This window comes from Wasmannia auropunctata, unplaced genomic scaffold (genome assembly GCF_000956235.1).
Source record: "Wasmannia auropunctata unplaced genomic scaffold, wasmannia.A_1.0 LD336036.1, whole genome shotgun sequence".
In the NCBI taxonomy this organism is placed as follows: Eukaryota; Metazoa; Arthropoda; class Insecta; order Hymenoptera; family Formicidae; genus Wasmannia; species Wasmannia auropunctata.
The window spans coordinates 652,967-677,257 of record NW_012026854.1 but is presented as its reverse complement, the minus strand read 5'-3'; the positions used below and the strand labels follow the sequence as shown (position 1 = coordinate 677,257).

The window sequence follows — 24,291 nt, the reverse complement described above, 5'->3', positions numbered from 1 at the left end:
CACACACACACACACAGAATGAGGCAACATAATTAATGCAGATATTTTTTTACTATTTACTTTTGTTAGGCCAAAAAAGATGCACATGGTGAAATGTATTAATGATACCTTCTAACAGTCCCTTCAGACGCGTTTGTCAGATTCGCCGTATCCATGTCCCGACTTCATGCAACAGCCGGATATACGGATCTCGCTTTGTAATTCAAGTCCTCCAAGTTCTTTATACCCGTATGTCGTATTTTATGTGACTGGAATTTCCATTTTTTGCCGCGACAGCGACACAATTCCGCTCGCTTATTCCGCGCGCCGCCTTTTCTCCATCCAACTCTCTCCTTCCTCCAATTTTATCTCCACGCGTATGACTGTATCCTATATGTCTTCCCGTTTATCTTCGAAAGTCGAGACTCGACCCCGTTGCCTCCTATTAATAAACCACCTTATATACCTGTACATACCTCCGCGCGCGCACACACACACATACGCGCGTGCGAACCACATTGTACACGGACATTTTACGGGCTTTTGAATATTTCCGTCGCGAACGAAAAACTTTGGCGCGGGCGGGCCGCCGCGCTTGTGCGTGTACGCGCGTCAAGCAAGACGAGCAGCGGCGCGGAACGTGCGAAAGTTGACGGACGGAACTTCGTCGAAAGTTTCGCTCCACGGCGACGCTCGTTTGAAGCGCAGAATTTCGTAATTAACGAAATCGCGAGACTGCTGTGACACGGCTACGCAAATGGGGCGAAAACGACGAACTCGCGTTTCGACGTCGTTTAAATGTTGCCGAGGACAGTCGGCGCGCCGTCCCTCCCTCCCTCCCTCCCGTCCCTTTCCTCTTGGATGGATAAGCGTCTCGACGGAAGAATGCTGATGATGATACAAAAGAGTATCGCCGGTATCTCAAGAACAACGAACATCTAGCGGATAGTAATACGAGCTAGTACATACTACATAGTTGGAATATTTCCAGCGGTCGCATATATATAGTTTTCGGCATATTATCGATAATTTCTACCCCTCTGCGTTTTTCTCTATCGTTTTATGAATTCTACAGTGCTCCCATCCGGGTTTTGCTACCAGGATGCATTCGGCCTCTTTGTAGCGCGGACGCGTACGATCCCGACACAACTACACCATACATTCGGCTGCATATATTCTACTTTGTGTAGAAATACGGTGCAATTTCGTCGTCTCCTTGGCATATCTACGGCGTACTTACGCGCTATCTTTGAACAGTTGTCGTCCGGCAATTCGTCTCGGCGCGCGCTCGGCAAAAGACAGAAGCGGGATAAGAAAATAAGGGGACCGGGAGGGATTTAATAATTTTCAAGCAATTTGGATCTTGATTAATACTCCAATCGCTATCGTTTTCGATTTTTCTCTTTCTACGACTTTCTCTCACAATATATATACGTATATATATTACTCGTACTATTTCGATAGAGGACAAGTGCAAAAGAAAAAGACAAAACTAGGAATGGAATCGTGTATATATATGTGTGTGTGTATATATATGTATACATATGTATACATAAATGTTTATATATATATATATATAAACATATATATATATATATATAAACATATCATAACAACGATTCTATTCCTAGTTTTGCCTTTTTCTCTTGCACTTGTCCTCCATCAAAATAGTAACGAATTCCAATACAGTAACAAGATCTCCTGTAAGGGTTTCTTGTTATTTTCCTTATCGAAGCATCTCGGGCATCTCTGATATCGCGATATAATTCATGATCCTCGATTATAACATAATATAGCTTTACATAATAGTTTCTTGTAAACAAACATGTATACGTCTTAAACTGGACCAAGCAACCGAACGCGAACAAATATACAAAAATAAATATTCGCCATACTCATTCAAGTAGGTATACAAGTTTATTCCGTGACTGTTTATTCGTCTTCACGCACGTTCCCTCTGGACACATATGTGTCGCGTGAAAAAATTCCGGAGAACACTTCAGATCGCCGTAAAAGCAAATTGATGTAATGTCAATAATTAGCTCGAAATATGACCCGTGCGATAGGTTGACCATTCAAAGAAGGGTCGTTCCTTCGTTTCACGCACCGACTGGTAATAGCTCGGCCAGGGAGAATTCATTAGGATCCGCGAAATTACCCTCGATCTGTTGCCGTCCCCCGCAGACACAGACCACGATCGCGACATAATATTCGTCGTGGAGCGGAGGTGCCGTCGGCGGCATTACAAGTCTACAACGGCGTAGAACACTTCTTTTTATAGCAACATAATTCATAAAAATACTCGTTTGGCGACGACCCTCCAGGAGCGCTGCCATTTTCGCCACTCTTATACGACGACGACGACAAAGGGTTAAAAAGCGCGTGGTTATCACGAAAGTAGGGGATTTGGAACGCAGCTGGTCTAGCTTTTTCCCGCGTCATGATCCAGAATGACCGTATCTTCTTGCGCGCGACCGAGAGAGAGCGGAAGAAAAAGTTAGAATATTTGCAGTTGTAAAAAGTTTCCTTTTTAAACACGACACAGCGGACGTAGAAAAAAGTTAATATTTATTCGATGAAATCACTTTTTCACGTATAAAAATATATAAATAAATAATTCTAAATAAATCTAAATAAATAAAATAAAAAATTCTCTTGGAATAAAACCGAATATATAATGTAGCCATTACGAACAATGCGCAAAATGTTCAATTTAAAGAGTTAACAATTGAATAATGCAAAATATTAAATAGCACAAAATAAATACGAGGTTTTTATTCGCTGATCGCGAAATATGAAAACGAAACACAAAATTTGCGGATTTGAAAAATAACAATAAAAGCAAAAAGCCGGAATGCTGGGCAGCTCTGTATCGTCACTCTATGACGACAAACGATTCTCCTATCCGCGCTGCTCATCCGCGACATATTCCTCAAGTTGGCGGGCGATCGAACTTTTTCTCTTTGCGAGATTACTTGACTCGCGTTAACAGGTTTTTCGAGTCTCGCGACACGAACATTTCCGAAACAATATTACTTGTTAAGTGCTATACTAAACTCGCGCAACTTCTAATGGACGTCGTTGGGAGCGTTGCAAAGTTTTCTCGAAGGGAAAGCGGCTCGGAAGGGCGGGAGGGAGTATAAGCGAGAGGTGTGTTGCCGCGGAAAAGGAAGACCGGAGTCCGAAAGATAAGGAAGAAAGTTTCGGCGCCGCCGCATGCGATTCACTGCGCGAAGCTCTAAAGGAGTCGTCGCGCTCGTTATATCGGCGTAATCTTCGGTGGGAGGTCTTTAAAGCTTCGTCGGAAAGCACTTGCACTTTACGTGACGTGATTTGCCTATTCTCTGTGACGTAAGAGCGTCGCTTATTGACACTTCCCCTCCCCTCCTTCCCGCGTTTGCGGCCGACGGGGTAATCTCTCGTGTAAACGGCGAGAAAGAGAGGGCCCGTTTCAAGTTTCGCAAATGGAATATTCTCAAGACACCGTAATTTCATGTTTTTCGGCAGTGTTACGATCCTCGGTGGAAAACCCTCGCGAGGGAGACACTCAGTCATAACACTTACTCCGCCGTATACTTAAGTTACTCTAAGAATACAAACGGCGGAAACTGTCGGCAATTCTTTTTTCACCACGCGCAAGTTATAATTGTGGTAATCCTCCTGCTTAAGATAAGATTAATCTGTGTTCTCTTTATAGCTCAACTTCTCCTCATAGACATTATTCCCAGCGTGTCTAATTGCTCCTATCGTTCCCGTTAATAGGACGGACGAAAATAATTACACGAGTTTGTTGCGCGGCCCGAAAAAAAATGACCGGAGATATTCTCGCTATTTATCTTCGACGATTTTATCGAACTTCTTCCCTATTCTCGCTTAGAGCCAAGAAGTACGTCCGGGGTTTCTTCACCCGGCAACGCCGATAACGATACATCAATATGCATGCGATAGAAGCTCCGGCCGCCTCGAGCGATAGAAGGATTGAATTATTCGTGACGTGGCGAGAGAAAGGAAACTTTGTAATAATAACGTAAAACGAGAGAAAGAAAAATCCCGCGCGCCGAATAGAACCTTCTCTCTCTCTCTCTCTCTCTCTCTCTCTCTCTCTCTTCCTTTGCCTTTCTCTCTCGCATGCGCGCATCCTTACGTCGATTTATCGCGTGTCCGTTCTTGCCGCGCGAAAAACAGACACCAGACGAACGGCAGGCGAGTGTGTTAGATTTAAAAACACGAGTGAAAAAAGCCGAGTGGGATAAGAATAAAATCCGTTTTCCGGATTCATTTGAGATCATCCCGCGGCAAGGAGGAGATAACAATTAAGCGGAGAACTCTCTCGCGCGAGCCCCTTCACTCATCCTCTCCCGGGTTACCTTCCACCATCCCGAACGCAAATTGACCCTTCTCCATTGCGCGCCGCGGATTAATTAGAGAGCCGCGGCCTTTTTTCTCAGCTCGTCCCTCTCTTTCCGGACGCGCGCGCTTTTGACTTCACCTTTGTCCGATTCACGATCATCTTCGCGGGGGGGAGGGGGGGGGGGAGGGAAGGGCTATACAAACAGAAGTTCGGAACTGTAATGGGCAGGAGAATAACAGATGAGCAAAACCACGGCGCATCACTGATCGCGCATTAGAAGGTTGCTTCCAGCGCTGTGAATATCGGTGCACGAGTAGTGGCCGATGCAGCTGTACGAGGGATCCGTTTCGCCGGTCGTTAATTGGAGCTTTGGCTCATCAAGCGTCGCCGTTGCTTACGCGATGAAATCGAGCCACGTCGCCGCGACGGTCGAACTCTCAGTCGGCTTACTGTGGGACCAGCTTGTCGCTCGCTCTCTTCTCCCCCCCCNCCCTCTCTCTCTCTCTCCTCCCTCTTCACACACACACACACACACACACACCGGTTCTCGCCTGTGCAACCCCATCCAACCCCAACGCGTGACCGCTTCTGCCCGCTAGTGTTATCCACGTGCTATTCCAGGCTTCACAACGTTATACATATATATCCTATAGATTTTGTGCAAGCTTGGCCATCCGTATAACAGCGGGTGCGCGCTGTAAACGCTCCCATTCGACAGAGATACAATAATATAACATCGATCGCGAAACGTTCTACTATCTTTCTTGCCGTTGCATCCACGCTTTGTTTATCTACGTTATTTTTCTATTAATATGATATATTATTGAGGATTCGGTTCGCGGACGACAGTTTCTGCCGTGCAACGTCTTCCCCATCCCCCCCATCGCGATTCCCCGATGCTGCGAGAGATATAAACGTTGAGAAACGTTTTGCGCTCACCTGCTCGCCATTAACGAACCATCTGAGTTTTGCGGCGGGATAGGACTTGCCACTGGTGCAATTCAGCGCGAGCACGTCTCCGCTTGCGTACACCTTTTCCTCTCCGGTTATCGTTGGCCTTTCCTGAGGTAGTGCTGCGAAACAATTTGAGAAAATTGTTAGATGTACACGTGGTACGTGTGTTAATTATACGACATGACGCTGTTCATTTTAGCTCTACTTAAAGCTACTGTTTCAGTTCTAAGATGACAGAAAAGAGATATATATTGTATAGCTTATTATAAACATGTGTAAAAAAAAAGAAACAAACGCGCGCGCACATTTTTCCTGCAGTAATTCTAAATTGAAATGCATGTATAAAATGATCATTGGACAAGTAAAATTTTTACTATTCAAAAAAGGAGCTACCTTCTTAAACGGAGAAAAAGAAAGAAAAGAACAGAAAGAAAGAGAGAGAGAGAGAGAGAGAGAGAGAGAGAATACGAAGAGACAATTCTTAAAATGCGGACGCTTATCTCGGCCTCATTCGCCCGGAGCGTCTAACACTAAATCCCACATTGTTTCGGCGGCATAAAAACAGCTTCACTCTTTGAGAACTTTGCACGGTAAGGCATATATAAAGTCGGGCACGCCATTAGCAAGAAGTTTTACTGCCACTAAACGCGCTTATTAACCGAGCTTTAGATCTCGTGCATTTTAAATTTTGGCGTATACGTGCCGCCCGCGTTAATGTTCTCCATAATGAAGCGGCCGTACAATACGCCGTCGCGTAGACACGATTAATAGTCGAAGCCGGGAAAGTGAGCTCCATAAGAATGCATCGGGGATTAGGTGCGCTCGCTTGGGAAACACTCGCGAAATTTACGACGACGGCCGGGCTCGAACGCGCGTTTGTTTGACGCGTATATTTTCTGCTGACAACAAAGAATTCGCCTGAATAGAAAAGAAGATGCTTTCTATTATTTCGAAAACTACCGTTAAAACTTGATATAAATTCATAACTTTGTTTAAAATAAAAATTTTACGATTTTTACATAGCACGGTTTTAATAACAAACGTAGAATTAAAAAGATTTTTAAAATGCACGGTATTTTCAAACCTTTTTTGCTAGATTATATGCGAAAATGTTTGAAAAAAAAGACGTAGAATAACAAGATTTCTATAACATTGCAGAAATAAATCCTCTAAAAAGTTTTCTCTTCAAGTTAAGAACACTTCCATTGAAATTAATCTTACTAAATAAATTTTATGAAAACAAATTAATTAAATATAATATCCATGAATAGATATGTATTGATTATGCATGTAAATATATTACATAATCGTTTTCAGTTATATACATACATATTAAATACATATCAAATTTATATCAGTTTTAAGAATTTATTTTCAATATCATCATACATATAGGTATATGAGGAACACGAATGCAATTTCTTGGCTGTAAACTTTGATTCCGGTAGTCGCTTTCTCCATTATAACTAAATCGACTCTATGCATTGTGGCTTAATCTAAGACGAGCGGGTGATTTTTATCAAAATCACTCTCGAAGATACTACGCCGATAAAAGTGCATCTTCCAGATAAGCTTCTAAAGCCATCGCGACACTCCGTTCGGAATATTCAACGAAGCCATTCCAGGTCTTACAATAACCATCTTCCCGATCTACCCGACTGACATTTCCGCCGGAAGCTGCGTTAATATCGTTTTCAACCTACAAATGCCTTTATTTGCTTCTATTTTCAATCGGCTAACTTCAAATGAATTGAATTATACATTTATTTCAATATGCACGAGTATATGAATGTTAATGATTCAACAACCTTTAATCGATTCGAATACAATAGTGTAGGAGAAACATTTATTCAAATCTCTATATAAAAAGTTTTTAAATTTTTTAAAAATTTATTGAATTTACAATGGATAAAAACAATCAATAAATGATATTATTAGCAAAAGTAAAAAACGTACATAATTAAAATTCCGGAGAAAAAAATTTTTTCTTTTAAAAATAAAATACTTTATTAATATAGACAGTGGACATAGATATTGATCGAACAGCAAGTTCCCATGCAATTAATTTTCAGCATGTTTTAACATTTGGCAATAAAGTTATCGTCTTGCCGACGGCGTGGCGACGAAATAAATTCGAATAATTCACGCTCGCTTACTCCCGTTGAAACGCACTAGCTCAACACCGAGAACACGATCGAACTCGCACGTTAGTGAGAAGAGATGAGATGGAAAAAAGGAAAAAACCTCGATCGCCGAGAGAAAGTGAGGCGTAATCAGCCACGAAAACGCAATCGGACGTCTATTTTTATGCAAAGAAGAAAAAGAGTAGATATATCTAAAAAAAAAAAAGTTAAATCATCTCCGATACCAGCTCTACCTGTGATTTCATTTTCCATTTATACATGTTCAATAGAAAATCGGATATTTTATTTTTGTATCTCGATCGTGTCCGATTATACTGAATTTTTCGTGACGGTTCACAGCTCGAGAGATTCGCTGCAATCGCGAAGTGAAAGGCCGCAAGGCGAACGACGCGGGTTATCGATCCTCTTCCGCGGGCCAGCGCGAGGGAGGAAATTTCGTCGCAAAGATGCAGTGGGAGACGAAAAGCCGACAGGCCGGCGAAACTTGGCACGACGACAGCCTCCTCGAGGTTCCTACAACGATCTTAAAATTTTCCCCATCTATCCTACTTCCACCCTCTTCTTCCAGCCTCAACGTCCGTGTCGCTCGCCCTCGCGCTGGCGCGCGAGCATCCCCGGCCTCGCTCTTTCTCTTTTTCTCCGTCCCCTTCGGCGTAGCCCACGGCGGCCTCGGGGCGGCCTCGGCGGCGCCCAGTTACGGCTTAAGACTTACGACGCCGTAATATTTATCGCGTTTCGACGGCTTTATGCACTCTTAAACTTTAATGCCCGCGCTTCGCGCGCCGCGCCGCCCGGACGAATTCAGTGCCCTTCCGCGGAAACGCCGGCGCGAAAACGCACGTCTCCTGTTGCCTCCCTTTTTTTTTCCTTCCGCAACCGACCGAATGACGCGACAAGACGAGAAATAACGTGGTCTTACGGAATTCTGCAAGTTGGCACGCGTTTCTTAGCGATGTCGGTGAGCGCGCGTTACCGATCTCCGCGTTATTAACTCTTTCGCATTAACAAACCAATCATCACGCGGGCTTCACGTCATTCATTTGATGCTTCGGATAAATAGATAAACTCGCAATTAAACATCATGTGAATAGCCTCTATATTGCTATAACGTTATTGCACCGGAAATTTTTACGAGCACACGGTAAAACTGTTATTTATATCGTATAAAAAGTAATTATTTTTTCAATCAAAATTGTTTTCGTGACCCGTAGGCTCTTATTGCGTGCTTTATATTTTTGGTACCCGGACAAAACAAAATATAGAATTATTAAATTCTGTTAATTACATTTCAGCCGACGAATTACACGTCCGTTTTTAAATGTATCTCCTTTATTGAATTGTTAACGACACATGCGAAATTATTTTTGTTTCGTACAATGTAACACAACTTCCGCGCGAGCGGATAGCCGTTTGAGGAATTAACTGAAGAATAAATGCGCTTAATTTACGCATTGTAGTTTACATCTCTCGACGCGGGAATGTATTTTCTTTCTGCAATAATTCCAAAATCCCGTTAACCACACACACAAGCCCGCACTCGCGCTCGTTCACGAATTATATTCATTTGCGAACGGTAGACTGTGTGTTGTGGCGAAATAATTATAAGACGATTACGTCTGCCAATAGCTGGGGCAAGTCCCTCCCGTAATCATGTCTACCTTCCCCTTGTCGAACCGCCTACGCTGAGGTGAGTTAATATCCAACTCGGAGCCACTATGTACCATGGTATCGCCCACTTTGACCGTACGATAATCCTATTGCAACGGATACCGCATCTAGCGTGTGCTTGAGATAATTAGATACGCTTCCTTTGATCCACGTAAGAACGGCATACGCATCTACGCGCACGGCCGCCCCGTATGGGATTGCGTAGTCCAGCACACGGACTGATCGGATCAATGTCCGAAACGTCGCGCGCGTGAATCACGTGCCGTGATTCAACAATCGAACACGTAAGCTTGTTGTTAAAAAATAAAATTAGACCGCGCCTGGATATCGCGCGCCCGATATCCGTGTGTGTGTGTGTGTGTGTGAGTGTGTGTGTCCTCGCGTTTTACTATTTCGTACCTCTGCTTTGTCACGGGATAAATCTGTCATATTTGCAGTATTACGCGTATCGGTCGCTGTACCTCCCCGTGCGAGCTGATAAAAGCGCTCAGAAATCGCAGGATGCACAGAGATCAAATAACAAAAGAATAACAGACAAACAAAAAAAGAGGGCTGATGACGTTTTCATGTGCAGATTATTGATGAATTTGTAACTCCGCACGGACGCGCGTATCGTACGTATGTTCGATGGCGCAATCAAATAAAGAGCTGAACGATTAATCAATCAAACTGTTATTCGTTTACCCGCTTGAACTGGTCAGTGGAGTAAACGATTATCTGTTTGTCCATCTAATCAATGAAGCGATTATATGGCTGTTTTTTATCCATTACAAGGTAACGAAAAATCTAAAATACACAAATATAACGAATTAAAGGAAAGGGATAATTGTACAAGATGTACAATTTTTTTAATTCGACGTTCCACGCTATTATTTCATTCATTAAAATAATTTTTCGAATAACTTCAATAATTAAATTATGTTTGCAATAATTGTTGAATTATTCTGAAGATAGATATGAAATTTACATGGCATGGCAATTTAAAGAAATATAATAGTTTTCTATTATAATTTATATTCAGTTAAATTTGTTATCCTTAATATTAATCAGAGTTAAAAGATTTTAGAAAAGATTGCGGTATTCGATCTTTTTAAATTGTTTTAATTATCCTCGATCACTTTCTCAATTGATGTTTTTCTCCATTAAAGTTATTAATGGTCCTTTATATTTACCATTCGTTTAATCTTATCAAGAACAGCCATTCCAATATATACGAACTTGACATTCTATAATTACCACATTCTCCGACTACTAGATTGTCTTGCGAATTAATACCGAATCTCAGTAGCACTTGCAAACTTACACGGCGCTGTAATTTGATATCGCCAGCACTTCGGTGGTGAGTTGCCGTTAATTTCGCGAACTTAATCGGTCCATCGTAGCTAGATGAACGGTGTAAACGTGGTAGCGAATTCACAGTTAGAGTGGAGGGCTCGTTCCACGGGGAACGTCAAGGATGATGGAACATCACGAAAGATAGCGAGCAAGTATCGACTCGCCGTTTCCGTTTCCATAAGGGCACGACAGTATTCTCTTTCTCTCTCTCTCTCTCTCTCTCTCTCTCTTGGCACGCTGCTGCCGAACTCTACCACGTCGTAGTCTTTAGTCGAGTTACCAAAGGATAGACGACGACGCGGTCGCGTTCAAAGCATTATTAATTAAACGCGACACCGGCCCACTCACCTATGACCTCCATTCTCGCCTCGGCACTGACTGTGTTAAAGCTCGGCCCCTCCCCGTTGACTTCGCACTTGTACACGCCGCTGGCATGAAGATTTGCGTCCTGGAGCGTCACTGTCTGATCGTCCGAGCGAGATTTCTGAAACAGAAAGTGTGACCTCGTCTTACGACGAATCGTACGTGTGGTATAATACGCTGAAAAATGAACGGGCGTTATTTAAATACAAATTACCAATCTACTTAAACAATGTCGCATTTAAGATATTACTCGTCAGCTAATTTTAATATCACATTAATGTGACACTTGTCGTGTCACATTAAAAATTGTTTTCTCACTTATCGTATTTTACCGTGCAGAAAAACCTAATTTTACAAGCGTGCTGAATTTTTAATTGTAAAAACTGTTATGGAGAAATAGAAATCAAATTTCAAAATATAACTATATTATTAAAATATTATAAAAATAAGATTAATTGTGCATTAAAAATAAATTAAGAGGTGTATATGTGTATGTGTGTGTGTGTGTGTGGTGTATGTGTGTACGTGCAGTGCGTACGGTGCGTGTACGTGTGTAAAATGAATTACGAAAATGAGTGACGAAAGCATTGCATTTAGCACTACGCAATAATTCACTTAGACACTAAATTTTTTCAATCATTAAGGGACGGAATATAAAAATTTGTAAGTTTTTAATAAATGAAGATAAATTGCATTAAAAGTGAAAGAAGAAATATTTCAAATATGTCTAACGGACGGAATGGCGAGAGATCCATATATATTGCATTTGACGGTGCATGCAATATATTTTTAAGGTCGGATCTTCAATTGCGGGCTATTACTGGAATAGAATTATAAAAGTTTGAAAATATCGCAAATGAAGATAGATTGCGTTAAACTCGAAGAGAAGATATATTTAAGATGTACGTCTATTGTGGATGAAGTGGACGGATGAAGTGAAAGATGGACTTGACGGATTTGGCGATTCTTCCGAGCTATTAACGGCGCCGTTTAGCCAAGGTATAATAATTCGTGTCATTACGGTAAGGCGGAGCGGCGGGACATCGACTTTACGAGTCATTTCGTTTTTAGAGCAGTGAATCGTGCCGGAGCAGTTACGTCGTTACAAATGGCGGCCGCAGATCGCGCATGATTACGGGGTTGTTTTCTTTTTGCCGCGGGCCCGCGATCTGCGACTTTAAAAGACTCCTACGCTCGTTCGCTTTTTATTGCATTAAAACGCTCGTCTATTATACTCTGCTCAAACTTACGTTTCAGTGCAGTGGAAAAAAAATTAACTGGTATTAACAGGTTCGGAACTCTTTTACGAGAGTTGTGTGTACCTAAGAAGTACAAATCTCTCCAGGAAATTTTTGATATAATTAAAAGCAACCAATTTACTTGACATTAGATTAACATTGATATTTTTGCATAAAAATCAAAATATCTTCCCGTAACGTGCTGGCGAGACGCAATCACACCAATTGCCGAAAAAATCTTTGCATTATGTCAAGCTCTTACGCAAATAAAAATCATATCGCGCAAATGGAATTATTCTTTTTTCTAGTCGACTTTAAAATGCTGAATTTTTCAAATAAAAAATGAAGACGAGAAGAATAAAAATGAAGCTTGCGAAATAAAGGGAAACTATATGAATTCGATATTGGAACAATATCGATGTGTAAATATTAAGAAATTTCTGTTTTTTCTTTCAAATGAATTGCAAATATTCTTTTACTTTCGGTACAATCAATCTATTACGTAATTATGATACGATAATTTAATTCAATTACAGCTCAAGAAATTGAACTGTTCCAAATCTAAAAAAGCAATTTTGTCTATCTATCTAAAAGGCAAATATGGAAATTCAATTTTATATGGAACGATCCTGGCTGGCACTTGGATCGTATATAAAGAAATATATATGCGCACTTAAACGAGCGAGCAAATATACGTGCTTATTCCATTTATAACAGCATATATATATATATATATATATATATATATATATATATCGTGTATCTCACCGTGGCTGGTCCATAGTAGGTCGGTGCAACGAGTTTAAGAATTATGCGGCGGAGAAGCGAGTCTTTGGGTGTTCACGAAGCGGAAAATTGGAACACTTCTTTGCTATTCGAGTTTATGGAAAATACACTGCAGATATGTTCACTATGACAACTTCCCAGTTTTGCAATAGAACTAAAAGCTTCCAAACTGATGTTCAGAATAACGAATCAGATTTTCCCAGAATAGATTTGCCCAATAATTGCATAGATTCTGGCAATTTTCACATAATGATGATTTTAATAATACATAGTCAAAGAATAATCCAAAGATAAGCTTGACAAGAATAGTCTTGTTTATCGACCAAAAATCAAATTTTCCTATTAACATTTGATAGGTTATTTGTCAGAAAGATCTAAAATTGTCGTAATACGATCTTTTTTTGGTTGTAATTTATATACATATATATGTACACAAATGTCCAATTTTCATTTTTTGACTTGATTACATTTTGACACACTAATAATTATAGAACAAATATTTCAAGTGTTGAAAACAACTAAAACATATTCATCTACTCTTTAAATTTTTTTAAGTGAATCTCACTCAAAAACATCGAAAATACTGCCACTTGAGTGGCAGTATTTTTATTCTTTTGGAGTGAAATTCACTCCAAAAGAGTGAAAATTTATTTCAGAAAATTTAGAGAGTAGAACAAAATTACATGTAAGATAAGACGTCCCCCCCCCCTCGTAATTTCAATATAAAAAATTTTGTCCCTTTTTTAACAACCAAATTTCGAAAAAGAGTTATTTGAAAAATGGGATATCTGGTATGTGCGCTGATTCATTGTTGCAGCAACGTCTATTTGTCGATAAATTATCGAGAGGCTTATCCTGAAATACCTAACGCGGAACGATCGTAGAATTATATTGGATCGAATGAAAGAAGAATGTATGTTGTAGAGAAACGGTGAGAAAGATAAACGCCGTTACCGATAGAAAGGCATCGTGCTGTGGTACCCTGATGCGGGAGAAATCCGCGGTATCCGAAAACTTTTCAGGAAATACCTTTCGTGGGTGCGATAAAACTTCGCGCAACCGTGAGGAAGTAAGTAAGCAATGTCTCTTTCGAGGATCTACCAAACACCTTCGAAGATAGTGAAAGTGTTAAAGGCGCTATAAATTTTGAGAGCGCGGGAAGTAGAACGGTGTAAATGAAATCTAAAGAATTGCATCGCGCGAGTTTATTTAATAATGCTCCTTATTCAACAACGTTCCACGTTTCATTAATTATATATAATATCGTCGTGTCGCTTGTGCGATCCTTTGAAGATAAATTTGGCAATTAAAAATAAAAATGAAAATTGGTTTATACCTTTCAGTGTACACGGTAATCTTTTGAAATAAATCCCGGTTGGGGATTTATTTCAGCCAATACAATATACTTATTAGCCGGAACGAATACTTTTAAACGCTACACTGTCTCAATTACCGACTTTAATACAACGTATGAGTTTCAAATTATATCTTCCTCCGCCCCAGTTAAACGTTTAATGAAAAGCACAAGGACGTTCTCGTAACTAACGTTTGTCGCAATTTTGTTCGCATTACTACTGTTCCTGCTAACGATGACAAAGACGAAGAGAAGTCTGGTTACAGCCGGGACATATCTACTTCGTGATCTTTACGAGAAAATTCAGGGAAGTCGAAGTAGAATCGAAAAGTCGGACGACGGAACATATAAGGGGAAAGGTCGAGTAATACGCCCCCTCGTACGTCCGGGGAAATTTTATTACCGGCAGTAACACGTCCAGAGATTTTTCCAGCAACGAGGAAGTACAAACGCGAGTTCCAGAAGGAACGGAAACGCGAGGAAGGAAGGAAAGGCGCGCCGGCCGCGCGATCACGTGGAGGAAGTCACGAAGTATAAACGACGTGGTTCCTGCGCGGCAACGTTGACGTTTATCTCGTAGTAAAGGCGCTGTCGGACATAGAGTTCTTACGCCGACAAATCAATTTACGTCCCTCGAGAAAAGTTTCGCGAAAACAAGAGGGGAAATGACGGCGGGCGGCAGAGACCGTGAGAATCGTATTACCGCAGACAATATTTCCCACCGGCAGCAACTCGTTCCTCAAACGTTTTGCTTCTGCTCTGAAATGATAAGCTAAAGGGTCAAGGTGGGCACGTATTCGTCCCGAGAATATCGCTCGAAGGACCAGTCAATTCAAATCGATTATGTCGACTTTCAATTTCCGCTAATTCTGATCAATCTTATCTTCCAATCTCTCTGTGTTGTAAGAAGAATTGTGAGGTAAAAGAGTTTAATAAAATGAATTTTGTGATTCTGACATTTCTTCGTCTATATTAATGCAAAAGGATAAAAAGTTAAAGTAAAGTCATAAGTTCGTATCAATTAATTGAGATGATTGACGCAACTGATTAACCACCTGCAAAATTTTTATTGTAATAAATCTCCATAGTAACCGATTTCTCTACAAGGAAGGCTAAGCGTTAGAGTTTGGTTAGAAGAGAGTCCATAAACTAGCGGTTTACCGAATCGAGTCGAAAAAGCAGTCGACAGCGAGGAGAGAAACGCGCGATAACTTCCTCAAAGCATCCGAGATTGTTTGTTGGCATCGCTACGGAAGTTTCGCGTAAGAACTTGAACGAAGGGAGTCTGATAGATAGATGGAGAAATAGATAGATAGATAGATGGGGGGGGAAGAGAGAGAAAGAGAGGGGGGAAGGATTAAGAAAGATAGAAAGTTTATCTAGAAAGTAGGTGCGCGCTTCTAGCACATCGCGAAAGATACAGCTGTTGATTCGTTCTCGATGAAATTTCAGACTCGAGTTGGCAGGTAATTTCAAAGCCGCGTGTTACTTCCCCTTCCCTTTCCTCTTCCTCTTTCTCTCTCTCTCTCCCCATTCTCTTTTTCTTGCTTACTTTACATCCATATGTCTTCCTTTCTCAGCTACGTTCCTACGTAGCTCATCTTTTTCATCATTTTTCCAAGCACCTCGGAATCTCTCTCGGTTTTACGGCGAATTAGCGAGCACCATTCAAGCCGGATGCATCCGTGCCCGATGAAGGTAAACGCGATTACGCGAACGGGTGAGGTGAAAACAATTTTTACATTAGTTGCCCTTTCACGCGTCTGGAAATATAGAAAAATCCTTCCGGAACTGCTGCCCAGGAAGCAGCGAGATTCGTTAATGCTACTTTATTATCCGCATTATTCGTTATGGGAATATTAGGATAGGGTATGCATGAAATGATGATTGCAGAACGAGAGAAAAGGGTATGTTAGCTCAAGTTCTCGGCTTTTTTTTTCGAACTGACAATACTTGAAACGAAAAAGAAAATGCAACGTCTGCCGTAATATCAGAGAAAATATACGTACGGAGCTTTTAACGGCGTACTCGTTTCAGCGATTTATCAAGAAATTAATTGTTAGATAAAGCTTCTGCGATTGTGATAATTTTACGCGAAAAGAATTAACGACCGCAAAAGAAAACAAGTCACAATTGGTATCCGATAAGCAGTTTATCGTATGTCACCTCCGTTTTTCTTCTATAAAAATCTCTCTTCGTAAACTTCGAAGAAAAACGGATAGGTATTTTTATCTATAAACCACGATCAGAATATACTACAATGTCCACTCGACATACGATAGTGTCATTTTATAAGCCATATCTTTTTATTGGGATTCAACGAAGATATCTGACGTGAATGTTACTTTTATCCGCGTTTAAAGGATTTACACTAGAATACATGACGTATTACGACTTGCTCCACTTCTTGGGAACGGGATAATTCGATATCCAAGAAATACGATATCAAAGAAATTCTAAAACCGCAGAAATTAATTCTAGCCGAAGAGCGAATATTAATTCAGAATATATAATAACTGGCTGAAATCGGATTGATTATTCTTCAGCTTTGAAAATTACATTCCGTAATTTTTAAAAATAAAAGTTGAAAGAAATTCATTAAACGTACGAGAAAAGTTACAAGCAGATTTATAAAAATTACGGACGAGAACCGCAGGAGGAAGTATTTATAATAAAAGTACGCGGTACAGGCTACTTTACAGCTTCCTTTGTTCGCTCTGGGATTAACGACGTCACATATCCTGTTAAATTTGCGTGGTTCCTCGCGCTTTAATACACGCCAGGAATCAGGTGCGACGGCGGCGGCGACGGCGGCGGGTAGACATGATCGCTTTTGTCCACGGAGAGTTTTCTTCGCTGATATCGGGGAACTATTGGACCGAGCCAGATTAATAGTCCGCTATCCAATACAGAAGGTTCGAAAGATCGGCGGCCGGACGGGCGAAGGGGATGAACCGATTCGGCTCACGTAATGCTCGTTACACGTCGAACGATATTAACGAGCGCCAAGGAGGGCGGAACTTTCGTGCCATCGAAAACGTGAATCGGAAGCGGACGCACCGTCTTGAGAATCGAGACGATCCTTCGCAGCGTCGCGGGGACTTTACAAACACGATGTCTTACGATCGTATCGGGCGTAACAGGCCGATTTCTCGATGAAACTGATCTGGACGTTGTGCTGCACGCCGCATGAATACACATTTTGTTGCTCTATACGAAATATCTTGAAACTGCATTTTTTTTTTCATTTCTGCGTCTCATAAGTTTCAACGATAAGTTTCAAATCAGTTTTTCCTAAACAAAAATTTTACAGAAAATTAAAGTCGTTTGGCGCAAGTTTTTAATTTTTAATATATACATATGTATTTTTTTAAATTAATTCTTAAATTTAAAAAAATTGATCATTTGAAACTAATCGTAAAATAGATTAAAGAATTGTTACAAGATGAAAACCTTGCTTGCTTGAGCTTGAACATTTTGCGTATTGTCAATTAAATCTTAAATTACATTTCTATGCCTGCGAGATACGCCACGGTCAACGGGCTTCCGTTATATCTTGTTACATTTCGTAACTCTTCGTTAGACTTTTTTTGTCATTAGTAGTTTTCCTTGCCGTGGAATTTAAAAGAAAAATACACGCGTATTTCCAGAAGCAGCTCCCGTAGATCCTCGTTTTTCTTTGCCTTTCGCGCATTTCCGCATTCCCATTACGATGGTTCTTTTTATCACAGGCGCATAATACCGCGATCGCGTATAACACCACTCTCCATAACTAAACCCATCTACGGACGCGATGGGTTAGTCGAGCTTTATTTTTATTACAGCTTTGAGTGTAGACGCTTTATTATTGCGCGACTTTGTTCATACATATACATGCATGCGCCGTTGAGCACGCGTCGCGGACGTAACCTCTCGCGACCCAGAATAAATTGAAATATTTTACACGAATCTCTCACACGCCACACATGCGGCTACGTGCCCCTAGTCCGATTCGACGCTTCTCCTTTCGCCTGCATGTCCACGCTTTCTCGCCCCGTATCGTGAGCGGGTGCAGTCTCACTTTAGTCCTTTCTCGGCAAGCGACGATACGATACCTTCACAGTTGAGCGAGCAATTCCCCGTAAACTCGGTTACCTTCGACGATTCAATACGCCACGTGAACGTACGTGGGTGTACGATCGTACTTCACCTATCAGTGTAAATGTCGTCAAATGATTTTCCAATTATCAGATGCTGTCTGATAATCGCACGATGCTCATTGAAAGTTTTTCTACGTCAAACTATGAGATATTAGTTAAATTAGAATACGATATATAATTACGATTTTAAATTAAAAACATAAACTGAAAAGTAAAGTAGCTTTAAGAATTTGGAATTCTGTTAATAATATTAATAATATCTATTACTTTCGGATAAACCAGGTAGATATGTGAAAAGTAATAAATGATGAAATATTTCTCTCTCTCTCTCTCTCTCTTTCTTTTTTGCAATTCATTTGAAAATTGATAACAAATTTCTTTAACATGAAAGATCATTCGGACTTCATTTCTACTTCACGTGTAAAACCAAAGGAATATTCTGGTTTTCATAATTCGGAAAATTTTGTAATATTTAGAATATTAAAAAAGATACACTCGACGTACTCAACCACAAAGCGTACTACATCAAAGCGAGTATGTAGTCGTAAAGGTAATTGCGTTTTACAGCTTGTCCCGTTGCGCGCAACACAAAAGGATCTCGTCTATAGATATTAAAATGTAAGACAAGAAAACGGAGCGAGAGAGAAAGAGAGAGGGAGAGAGAGAGAAAGTTTATGTAGTTATCCATCTTATTTTTTATCTTGCTTCATATAAAGTGTTGACACTAAACACGGGCGAACTTGATGGAAAGAAAAATTGCAATATCATAAGATCAAGAGAATTATACCAGAACAGGATCTTTCGTGCTAAAAAGAATAGTTTATAAATGCAAATAAATGATGCATTTTAAAAATTCTGTACATCGTGTGCTTTTCCTATATTGAATAAGATTGAGCGAGTATCAAAGAATTCAATTTTTACATATTTATGAACGACGTATTCTACTTGCTAAAATTTCTTTGTTATCTCTCAAGTTTATGAATTATGAGAAACTCTTTTTCATATATTATATTTAATGCAGGTTTTGTGTGTGTATGTGTGTGTGTGTGTGTGTGTGTGTGTATGTATTGATTATACAAATTGCTGCATGCGCGAAACCACATTATGTGATAATTTCTTAAATATAGGTACTGTTTTATATTATCGGTAAAGATTAAGCGGATTGAAGCTAAACGATGGATGGAAGCCCCCGTCAAATATGGTTAGTAAACAAAAAATTTATAAAAATCGATAGATATGAATTTTGCAACAACTCGATTTTCCCGTTTCGCGGACACGTAATCGCATCAACCGATCACCGATAGCGCGTGTCCATTAAAACCGGTTGGTTCCTTTTTCAATGAACGTATCGCGACCTATATCCATCGCGTCACGACAGCGTCGGGATGCATCGCCCTCGTGCAATCTCTTTTCGCAAAGATCTCTGAATTCAGCCTCATCTACTCCGTAATATAAAGAGTAGATTGGCGCCGCTAAATCTTTGCGGAAAGCCGTAAAACTTGAGCGCTCCCGCGTACGTTGTTGAGCACAATGGCGGTCTATGATATACGATGCACATTCCCCCGCACACGTATATACGAACCACACCGGGTCCTGATAGTGTACCCGGCTCCATTTTTTGCCAAGTCTATATAAAGCAGGACAAAGGATTGATAAACATATGATGGGACTTTTGCTGGTTTTTATCTCGTGCATGATTTCGATTGTAATAAAGAGAACGAAAAGGAAAAAAAATAGTTCTTTTTTAATATTAATAATCTCAAGAAAGAAAATAAATTTTCAACTTGTATAAAAAGATATTATTATATTATGTAACAGATCATCTCGATTAGATGTATTAGGATATTGTATCTTCAGAAAAAAGTTTTATAATCACACTCTCTTTAAAACTTTCTCTATAAAAAATATAGATATGTGTAACAAGCGAGTGTTAAATTTCTTGATAATATTAAAATTAATAAAAAATATTTTGCAGCAATATAATAATTTTGTATGACGTTGTACACCGTCAGACTGCATCCATGAAGACATTGAATTAATCTCCCGATTCTTTGCGGATTATACGGCAAACGATATTTTTCTTTGACGAACAAATGTTTTTATTGCTGGCGACAAAGCAGCTCGTAAAGCTTGCGCGTTAAACTCCTCGGAAAGACCGTTTCCGTTTATCGAGCGACGAGACAAATATTTTCGAAACGAAGTTTACTCATCGCTCGCGGTTTCGTTTGCGGGAGAACCGATAGTTTTCCCGCCGCTCCGATTTCTATAACCTGCAACGTTAGAGCAAATCTCTCGTTTCCCTTCTCCTCACTACGTATGCTCGAGCGAATCGAAGATTTTTCCATGAAATTGGTATCGTAGATCAGGTCGAAAGCTCCACTTTGTTTGACCCGGAGGCTCTCCAACCTGTTACCCGGCATCCCGGATATATCGACGTTTAAGACATATCTGCAGGAGGTCGTCTTCGAAAAATTTATCGGGTACTCGCGATAGATTTCGAGATTTGTCTCAAAATTCATCGTCCATGACGCATCGCCGCGATGTGGCGGTCTTCAATTCGATTTATTTGCCTGTGTCTGCCACCGAGTTCGAGTTTTATTGAATGATTTATCGAAACAGACGTGAACGTAAATCTAGGTTTAAACTAATCCGTCGTCTGTTAAAATATTTCGCATTCCGGGGATTACATACATTCTTTATCTATGACTACTCGTTTGCTTTCATTCACAATTGTCATCTGACGATTTGTCAATTCTGCTTTTACATATAAACATTTTTCAACGGAGACGCGTAAAATTTGACGGTTAATCTATATAAGTGAAGTGCTCTTTATGAAAAAAAAAGAAAGAGGATGTTATTTCATTCAATAAAGTATTGAAGATTCAATAGAAACAATAACGCTGAATTACAATTGGACATGAGAGGGCATCTTACTCACGTCAACTTTAACACCATTGACGTCATAGACGTGGGGATTTTTATCTCGGAGTACGTATTTGTAGAATACCTCGTGGTCCTTGTACCATGTGATACCATACAGATGGTCTCTCTCCCGATCATATCTGAAACAGCAAATCGAGCAAGACATATTATTAAATGCATTTGCAACTGTTTGCTGAGTTACTATTAAAGACACCTGAGACAATCCTGAAAACAATTCGCAAATATCCCTTATTGCGATATTCTCAATATAATCAAAACGCTTCATTCCGCGCTTTGTGTTATCACATAATGATGTGTATATATATATATATATATATATATATATATATACACGAAATGAAGCGTTTTGATTATATTGAGAATATCGCAATAAGGGATATTTGCGAATTGTTTTCAGAATTGTCTCTATATATATATATACATATATGTGTGTGTGTGTGTGTGTGTGTATGTGTGTGTGTGTGTGTGTAATATAATATAGGACGTATTACTTCTGAATACATGACAAATATATTTATAATATAAATTAATTAAATGAGCATAAATTAAAATATATTTATACATAGCACATTCTCCAATTATTAATATGTTCCAATTATTATTATGTTCACGGAAGAAGCGCGTTTGACAGTTCTAATTTGAAAATTTTATTTATAATATATTGAATACCTTTCGTCAAAATTGAACATTTATATATATTAGAACAGATAATGTAATAGAGTATTGCTTCGAAAAATTTAATGTTTAATGTTCTTCAAGTGATCGTAAATTTGTAATTGCTATGTAATCAAACGATAAGTATATCTGTCTTTTTATTTGGAATTAAAAATTAATTTATTTTTATTATTTTACGCGTATTAACTCCGAAGTTTGAAATTAATACGCAAATAAAAAATATTCCACGTAGACATCAAATAAATCTTTTTACGCGATAAATTTTTCACGATTCAGGAATATGTGTAAAAATTTAAAGCAGCGTTTTAAGGAATAATCTAAGTAGTCAATATTTTCTGCTTTTAAAAGTTAAAGCGTCGAGTGCATCTAAAAAACAGTTAGTCAAGTCTAAGAACCGCTTGTTGATTTGGCAAACTGCTGCAAAAAGTTTGAGTCTTGTCGCAAGATTTACTCTCAAATATCTATATTTTTTTTAATAATTCGATTTTATTGACACTCGTGGAATAGTTTTATACGCGATACAGACGCCGACACTTATTCCTTTATCGCAGATTGGCGGCGGGATTCTGAGAGCTAATTGTATGGGTATCTGCATGGGCCAACCAGTGCGCCTATCCCTGTGCTACTGAAAGGGGTCCCGTGCTATTCACAAGCCGCTTTTATCGTGGACGCAATTTACGTATCCACGGGCTAATCGGTTCTGCGGTTCATTCGGCACAATAGAGACGAGTCGTGGAAACGAGCGAGTACTGACGAGCTGAGAATAAAAGTGAAATGAACGCGCTCGCCCCATTCGTGCGCCAGCTTCAGATCGCATCCTTAATTGGTCCTCGTTCGATTATTTCTGTCGTCGAATCGCGTTATTAATTGAAACGATCCTCTCCCTCTCTCTCTCTCTCTCTCTCGCTTTTAAGAGTAGCACGAACGCTGCTCCTGAACCTCCGGCGTCTCTAACGTGCTGCTTATTGCTTTACGATTAACAGATTCCCGCTGAGCGTTTAGGGCCTGGGACATCTGTGGCCCGCGTTCGATATCTCTTTATTAAATTTTAATAGCTTTCCGAAAGCCAATTTACATAGACGTTACGTATTTACATTTGCGGTGAGCAATGCATTAGCATCTCGGAGTACGCTAATTCCGTGCGCGGTAAACTATTAATCTTATGGTTGCTCCTTATGCCGTATGGTGTGCTTAAATTGACACATGGGAGAGCGTATTGCTCGAGGATGCGCGAGGATTAAACGTTTCGCGCAATTTTGTGACGTCACGTTTTCATGCATTTGCCAAATTTTCGAGAGAACACATAGTTTTTTTGGTGATTATAACGGCAGATTATACCTATATATATATATGTCATATATATATAAATATCAAATATCATATGTATAAAATATTACATTGATGGGAGGAAGAGAGAGAGAGAGAAAGGGAGGGGGGAAGCGGAAGAGAGAAAGAGCCGTTTGAAAAATCACTCGCATCAGAGGCTTTTTACGATCGTCCGAAACAGACGCGTCCTAAAGGCATCGACCATAAACGCGATTTTCCCCGAACTCGCGAAAGCGCAGCTCGGCGTTCGTATGTTATTTTAACGTGATTACGTTCGGTAGGAAGGATCGAAGGGACCGTTCGCGTGACGAGGCTCGACGAATGTGGAGCGAGTACTGTTGCAATAATTGATCGATATCCGTGATCGCGGAGCACACGGTCGCGGTATTCCGTCATTTCGCTAATCGCGGATTACCCTTGTTGTATTCGGAAAACGGCAAATCGAAAATATCAGTTGCCTACGTCGGGATTTTTGTTAAATAACATGTATCGGATGGCACATAATAGATAATTCTCCCCTGCTGTGTAACGTTTCATAATCGTTACACGCTCCTGTATAGTTTGCGCGTTCGTAGTGATCGATAATCCTTCGCTAGAGTACACGTACATGTATTATATACACGCGGATCTTTAGATATATTATAATCAGAAGAAGGCATACCGAGATCATTAAAAGTTACAAGAGGCGAAATGAGATCGTTATCGACCATACGCGATTAACTACGGCGAAAGCAAAAAGCCACCGCGTTTCTCCTTTGCTCGAATAACAAATTAGCCGCGGACTCGAGTAACAAATTCATCTTCATATCTATGCTCATTCGCAATTAAATTCCATCTTTGATATTATGTTCGGAACCGATTGATCCGGTCGGAAGAGGTACCTTATTCGACGACCGCGCATTTGTCGTTTTCGCCATAATCGCCCTTCTAGATAGCCCTCCCTTCCCCACCGTTCCATCTCGTTAAATTGCATTTCAATGGAGTTTCTCAGTCATGCTCCGATAAACCTTTTGAGCGGTTAGTTCGCCGGTTAGGA

The 24,291-nt window shown here is 40.0% G+C and overlaps 1 protein-coding gene across 1 annotated transcript in view; it reads right to left on the bottom strand.

The window, feature by feature from the left end:
- The window catches only part of LOC105452193 (cell adhesion molecule 2-like), a 56,349-nt gene that overhangs the window by 8,799 nt on the left and 23,259 nt on the right, over positions 1–24,291 (bottom strand). Inside the window, exons 3-5 of the mRNA XM_011693094.1 lie at positions 21,250–21,373; positions 10,780–10,915; positions 5,270–5,403 (exon numbers count right to left, since the gene is read on the bottom strand). Coding sequence (XP_011691396.1) covers positions 5,270–5,403; positions 10,780–10,915; positions 21,250–21,373 — 394 coding nt within the window. The remainder of the gene's footprint in view (positions 1–5,269; positions 5,404–10,779; positions 10,916–21,249; positions 21,374–24,291) is intronic.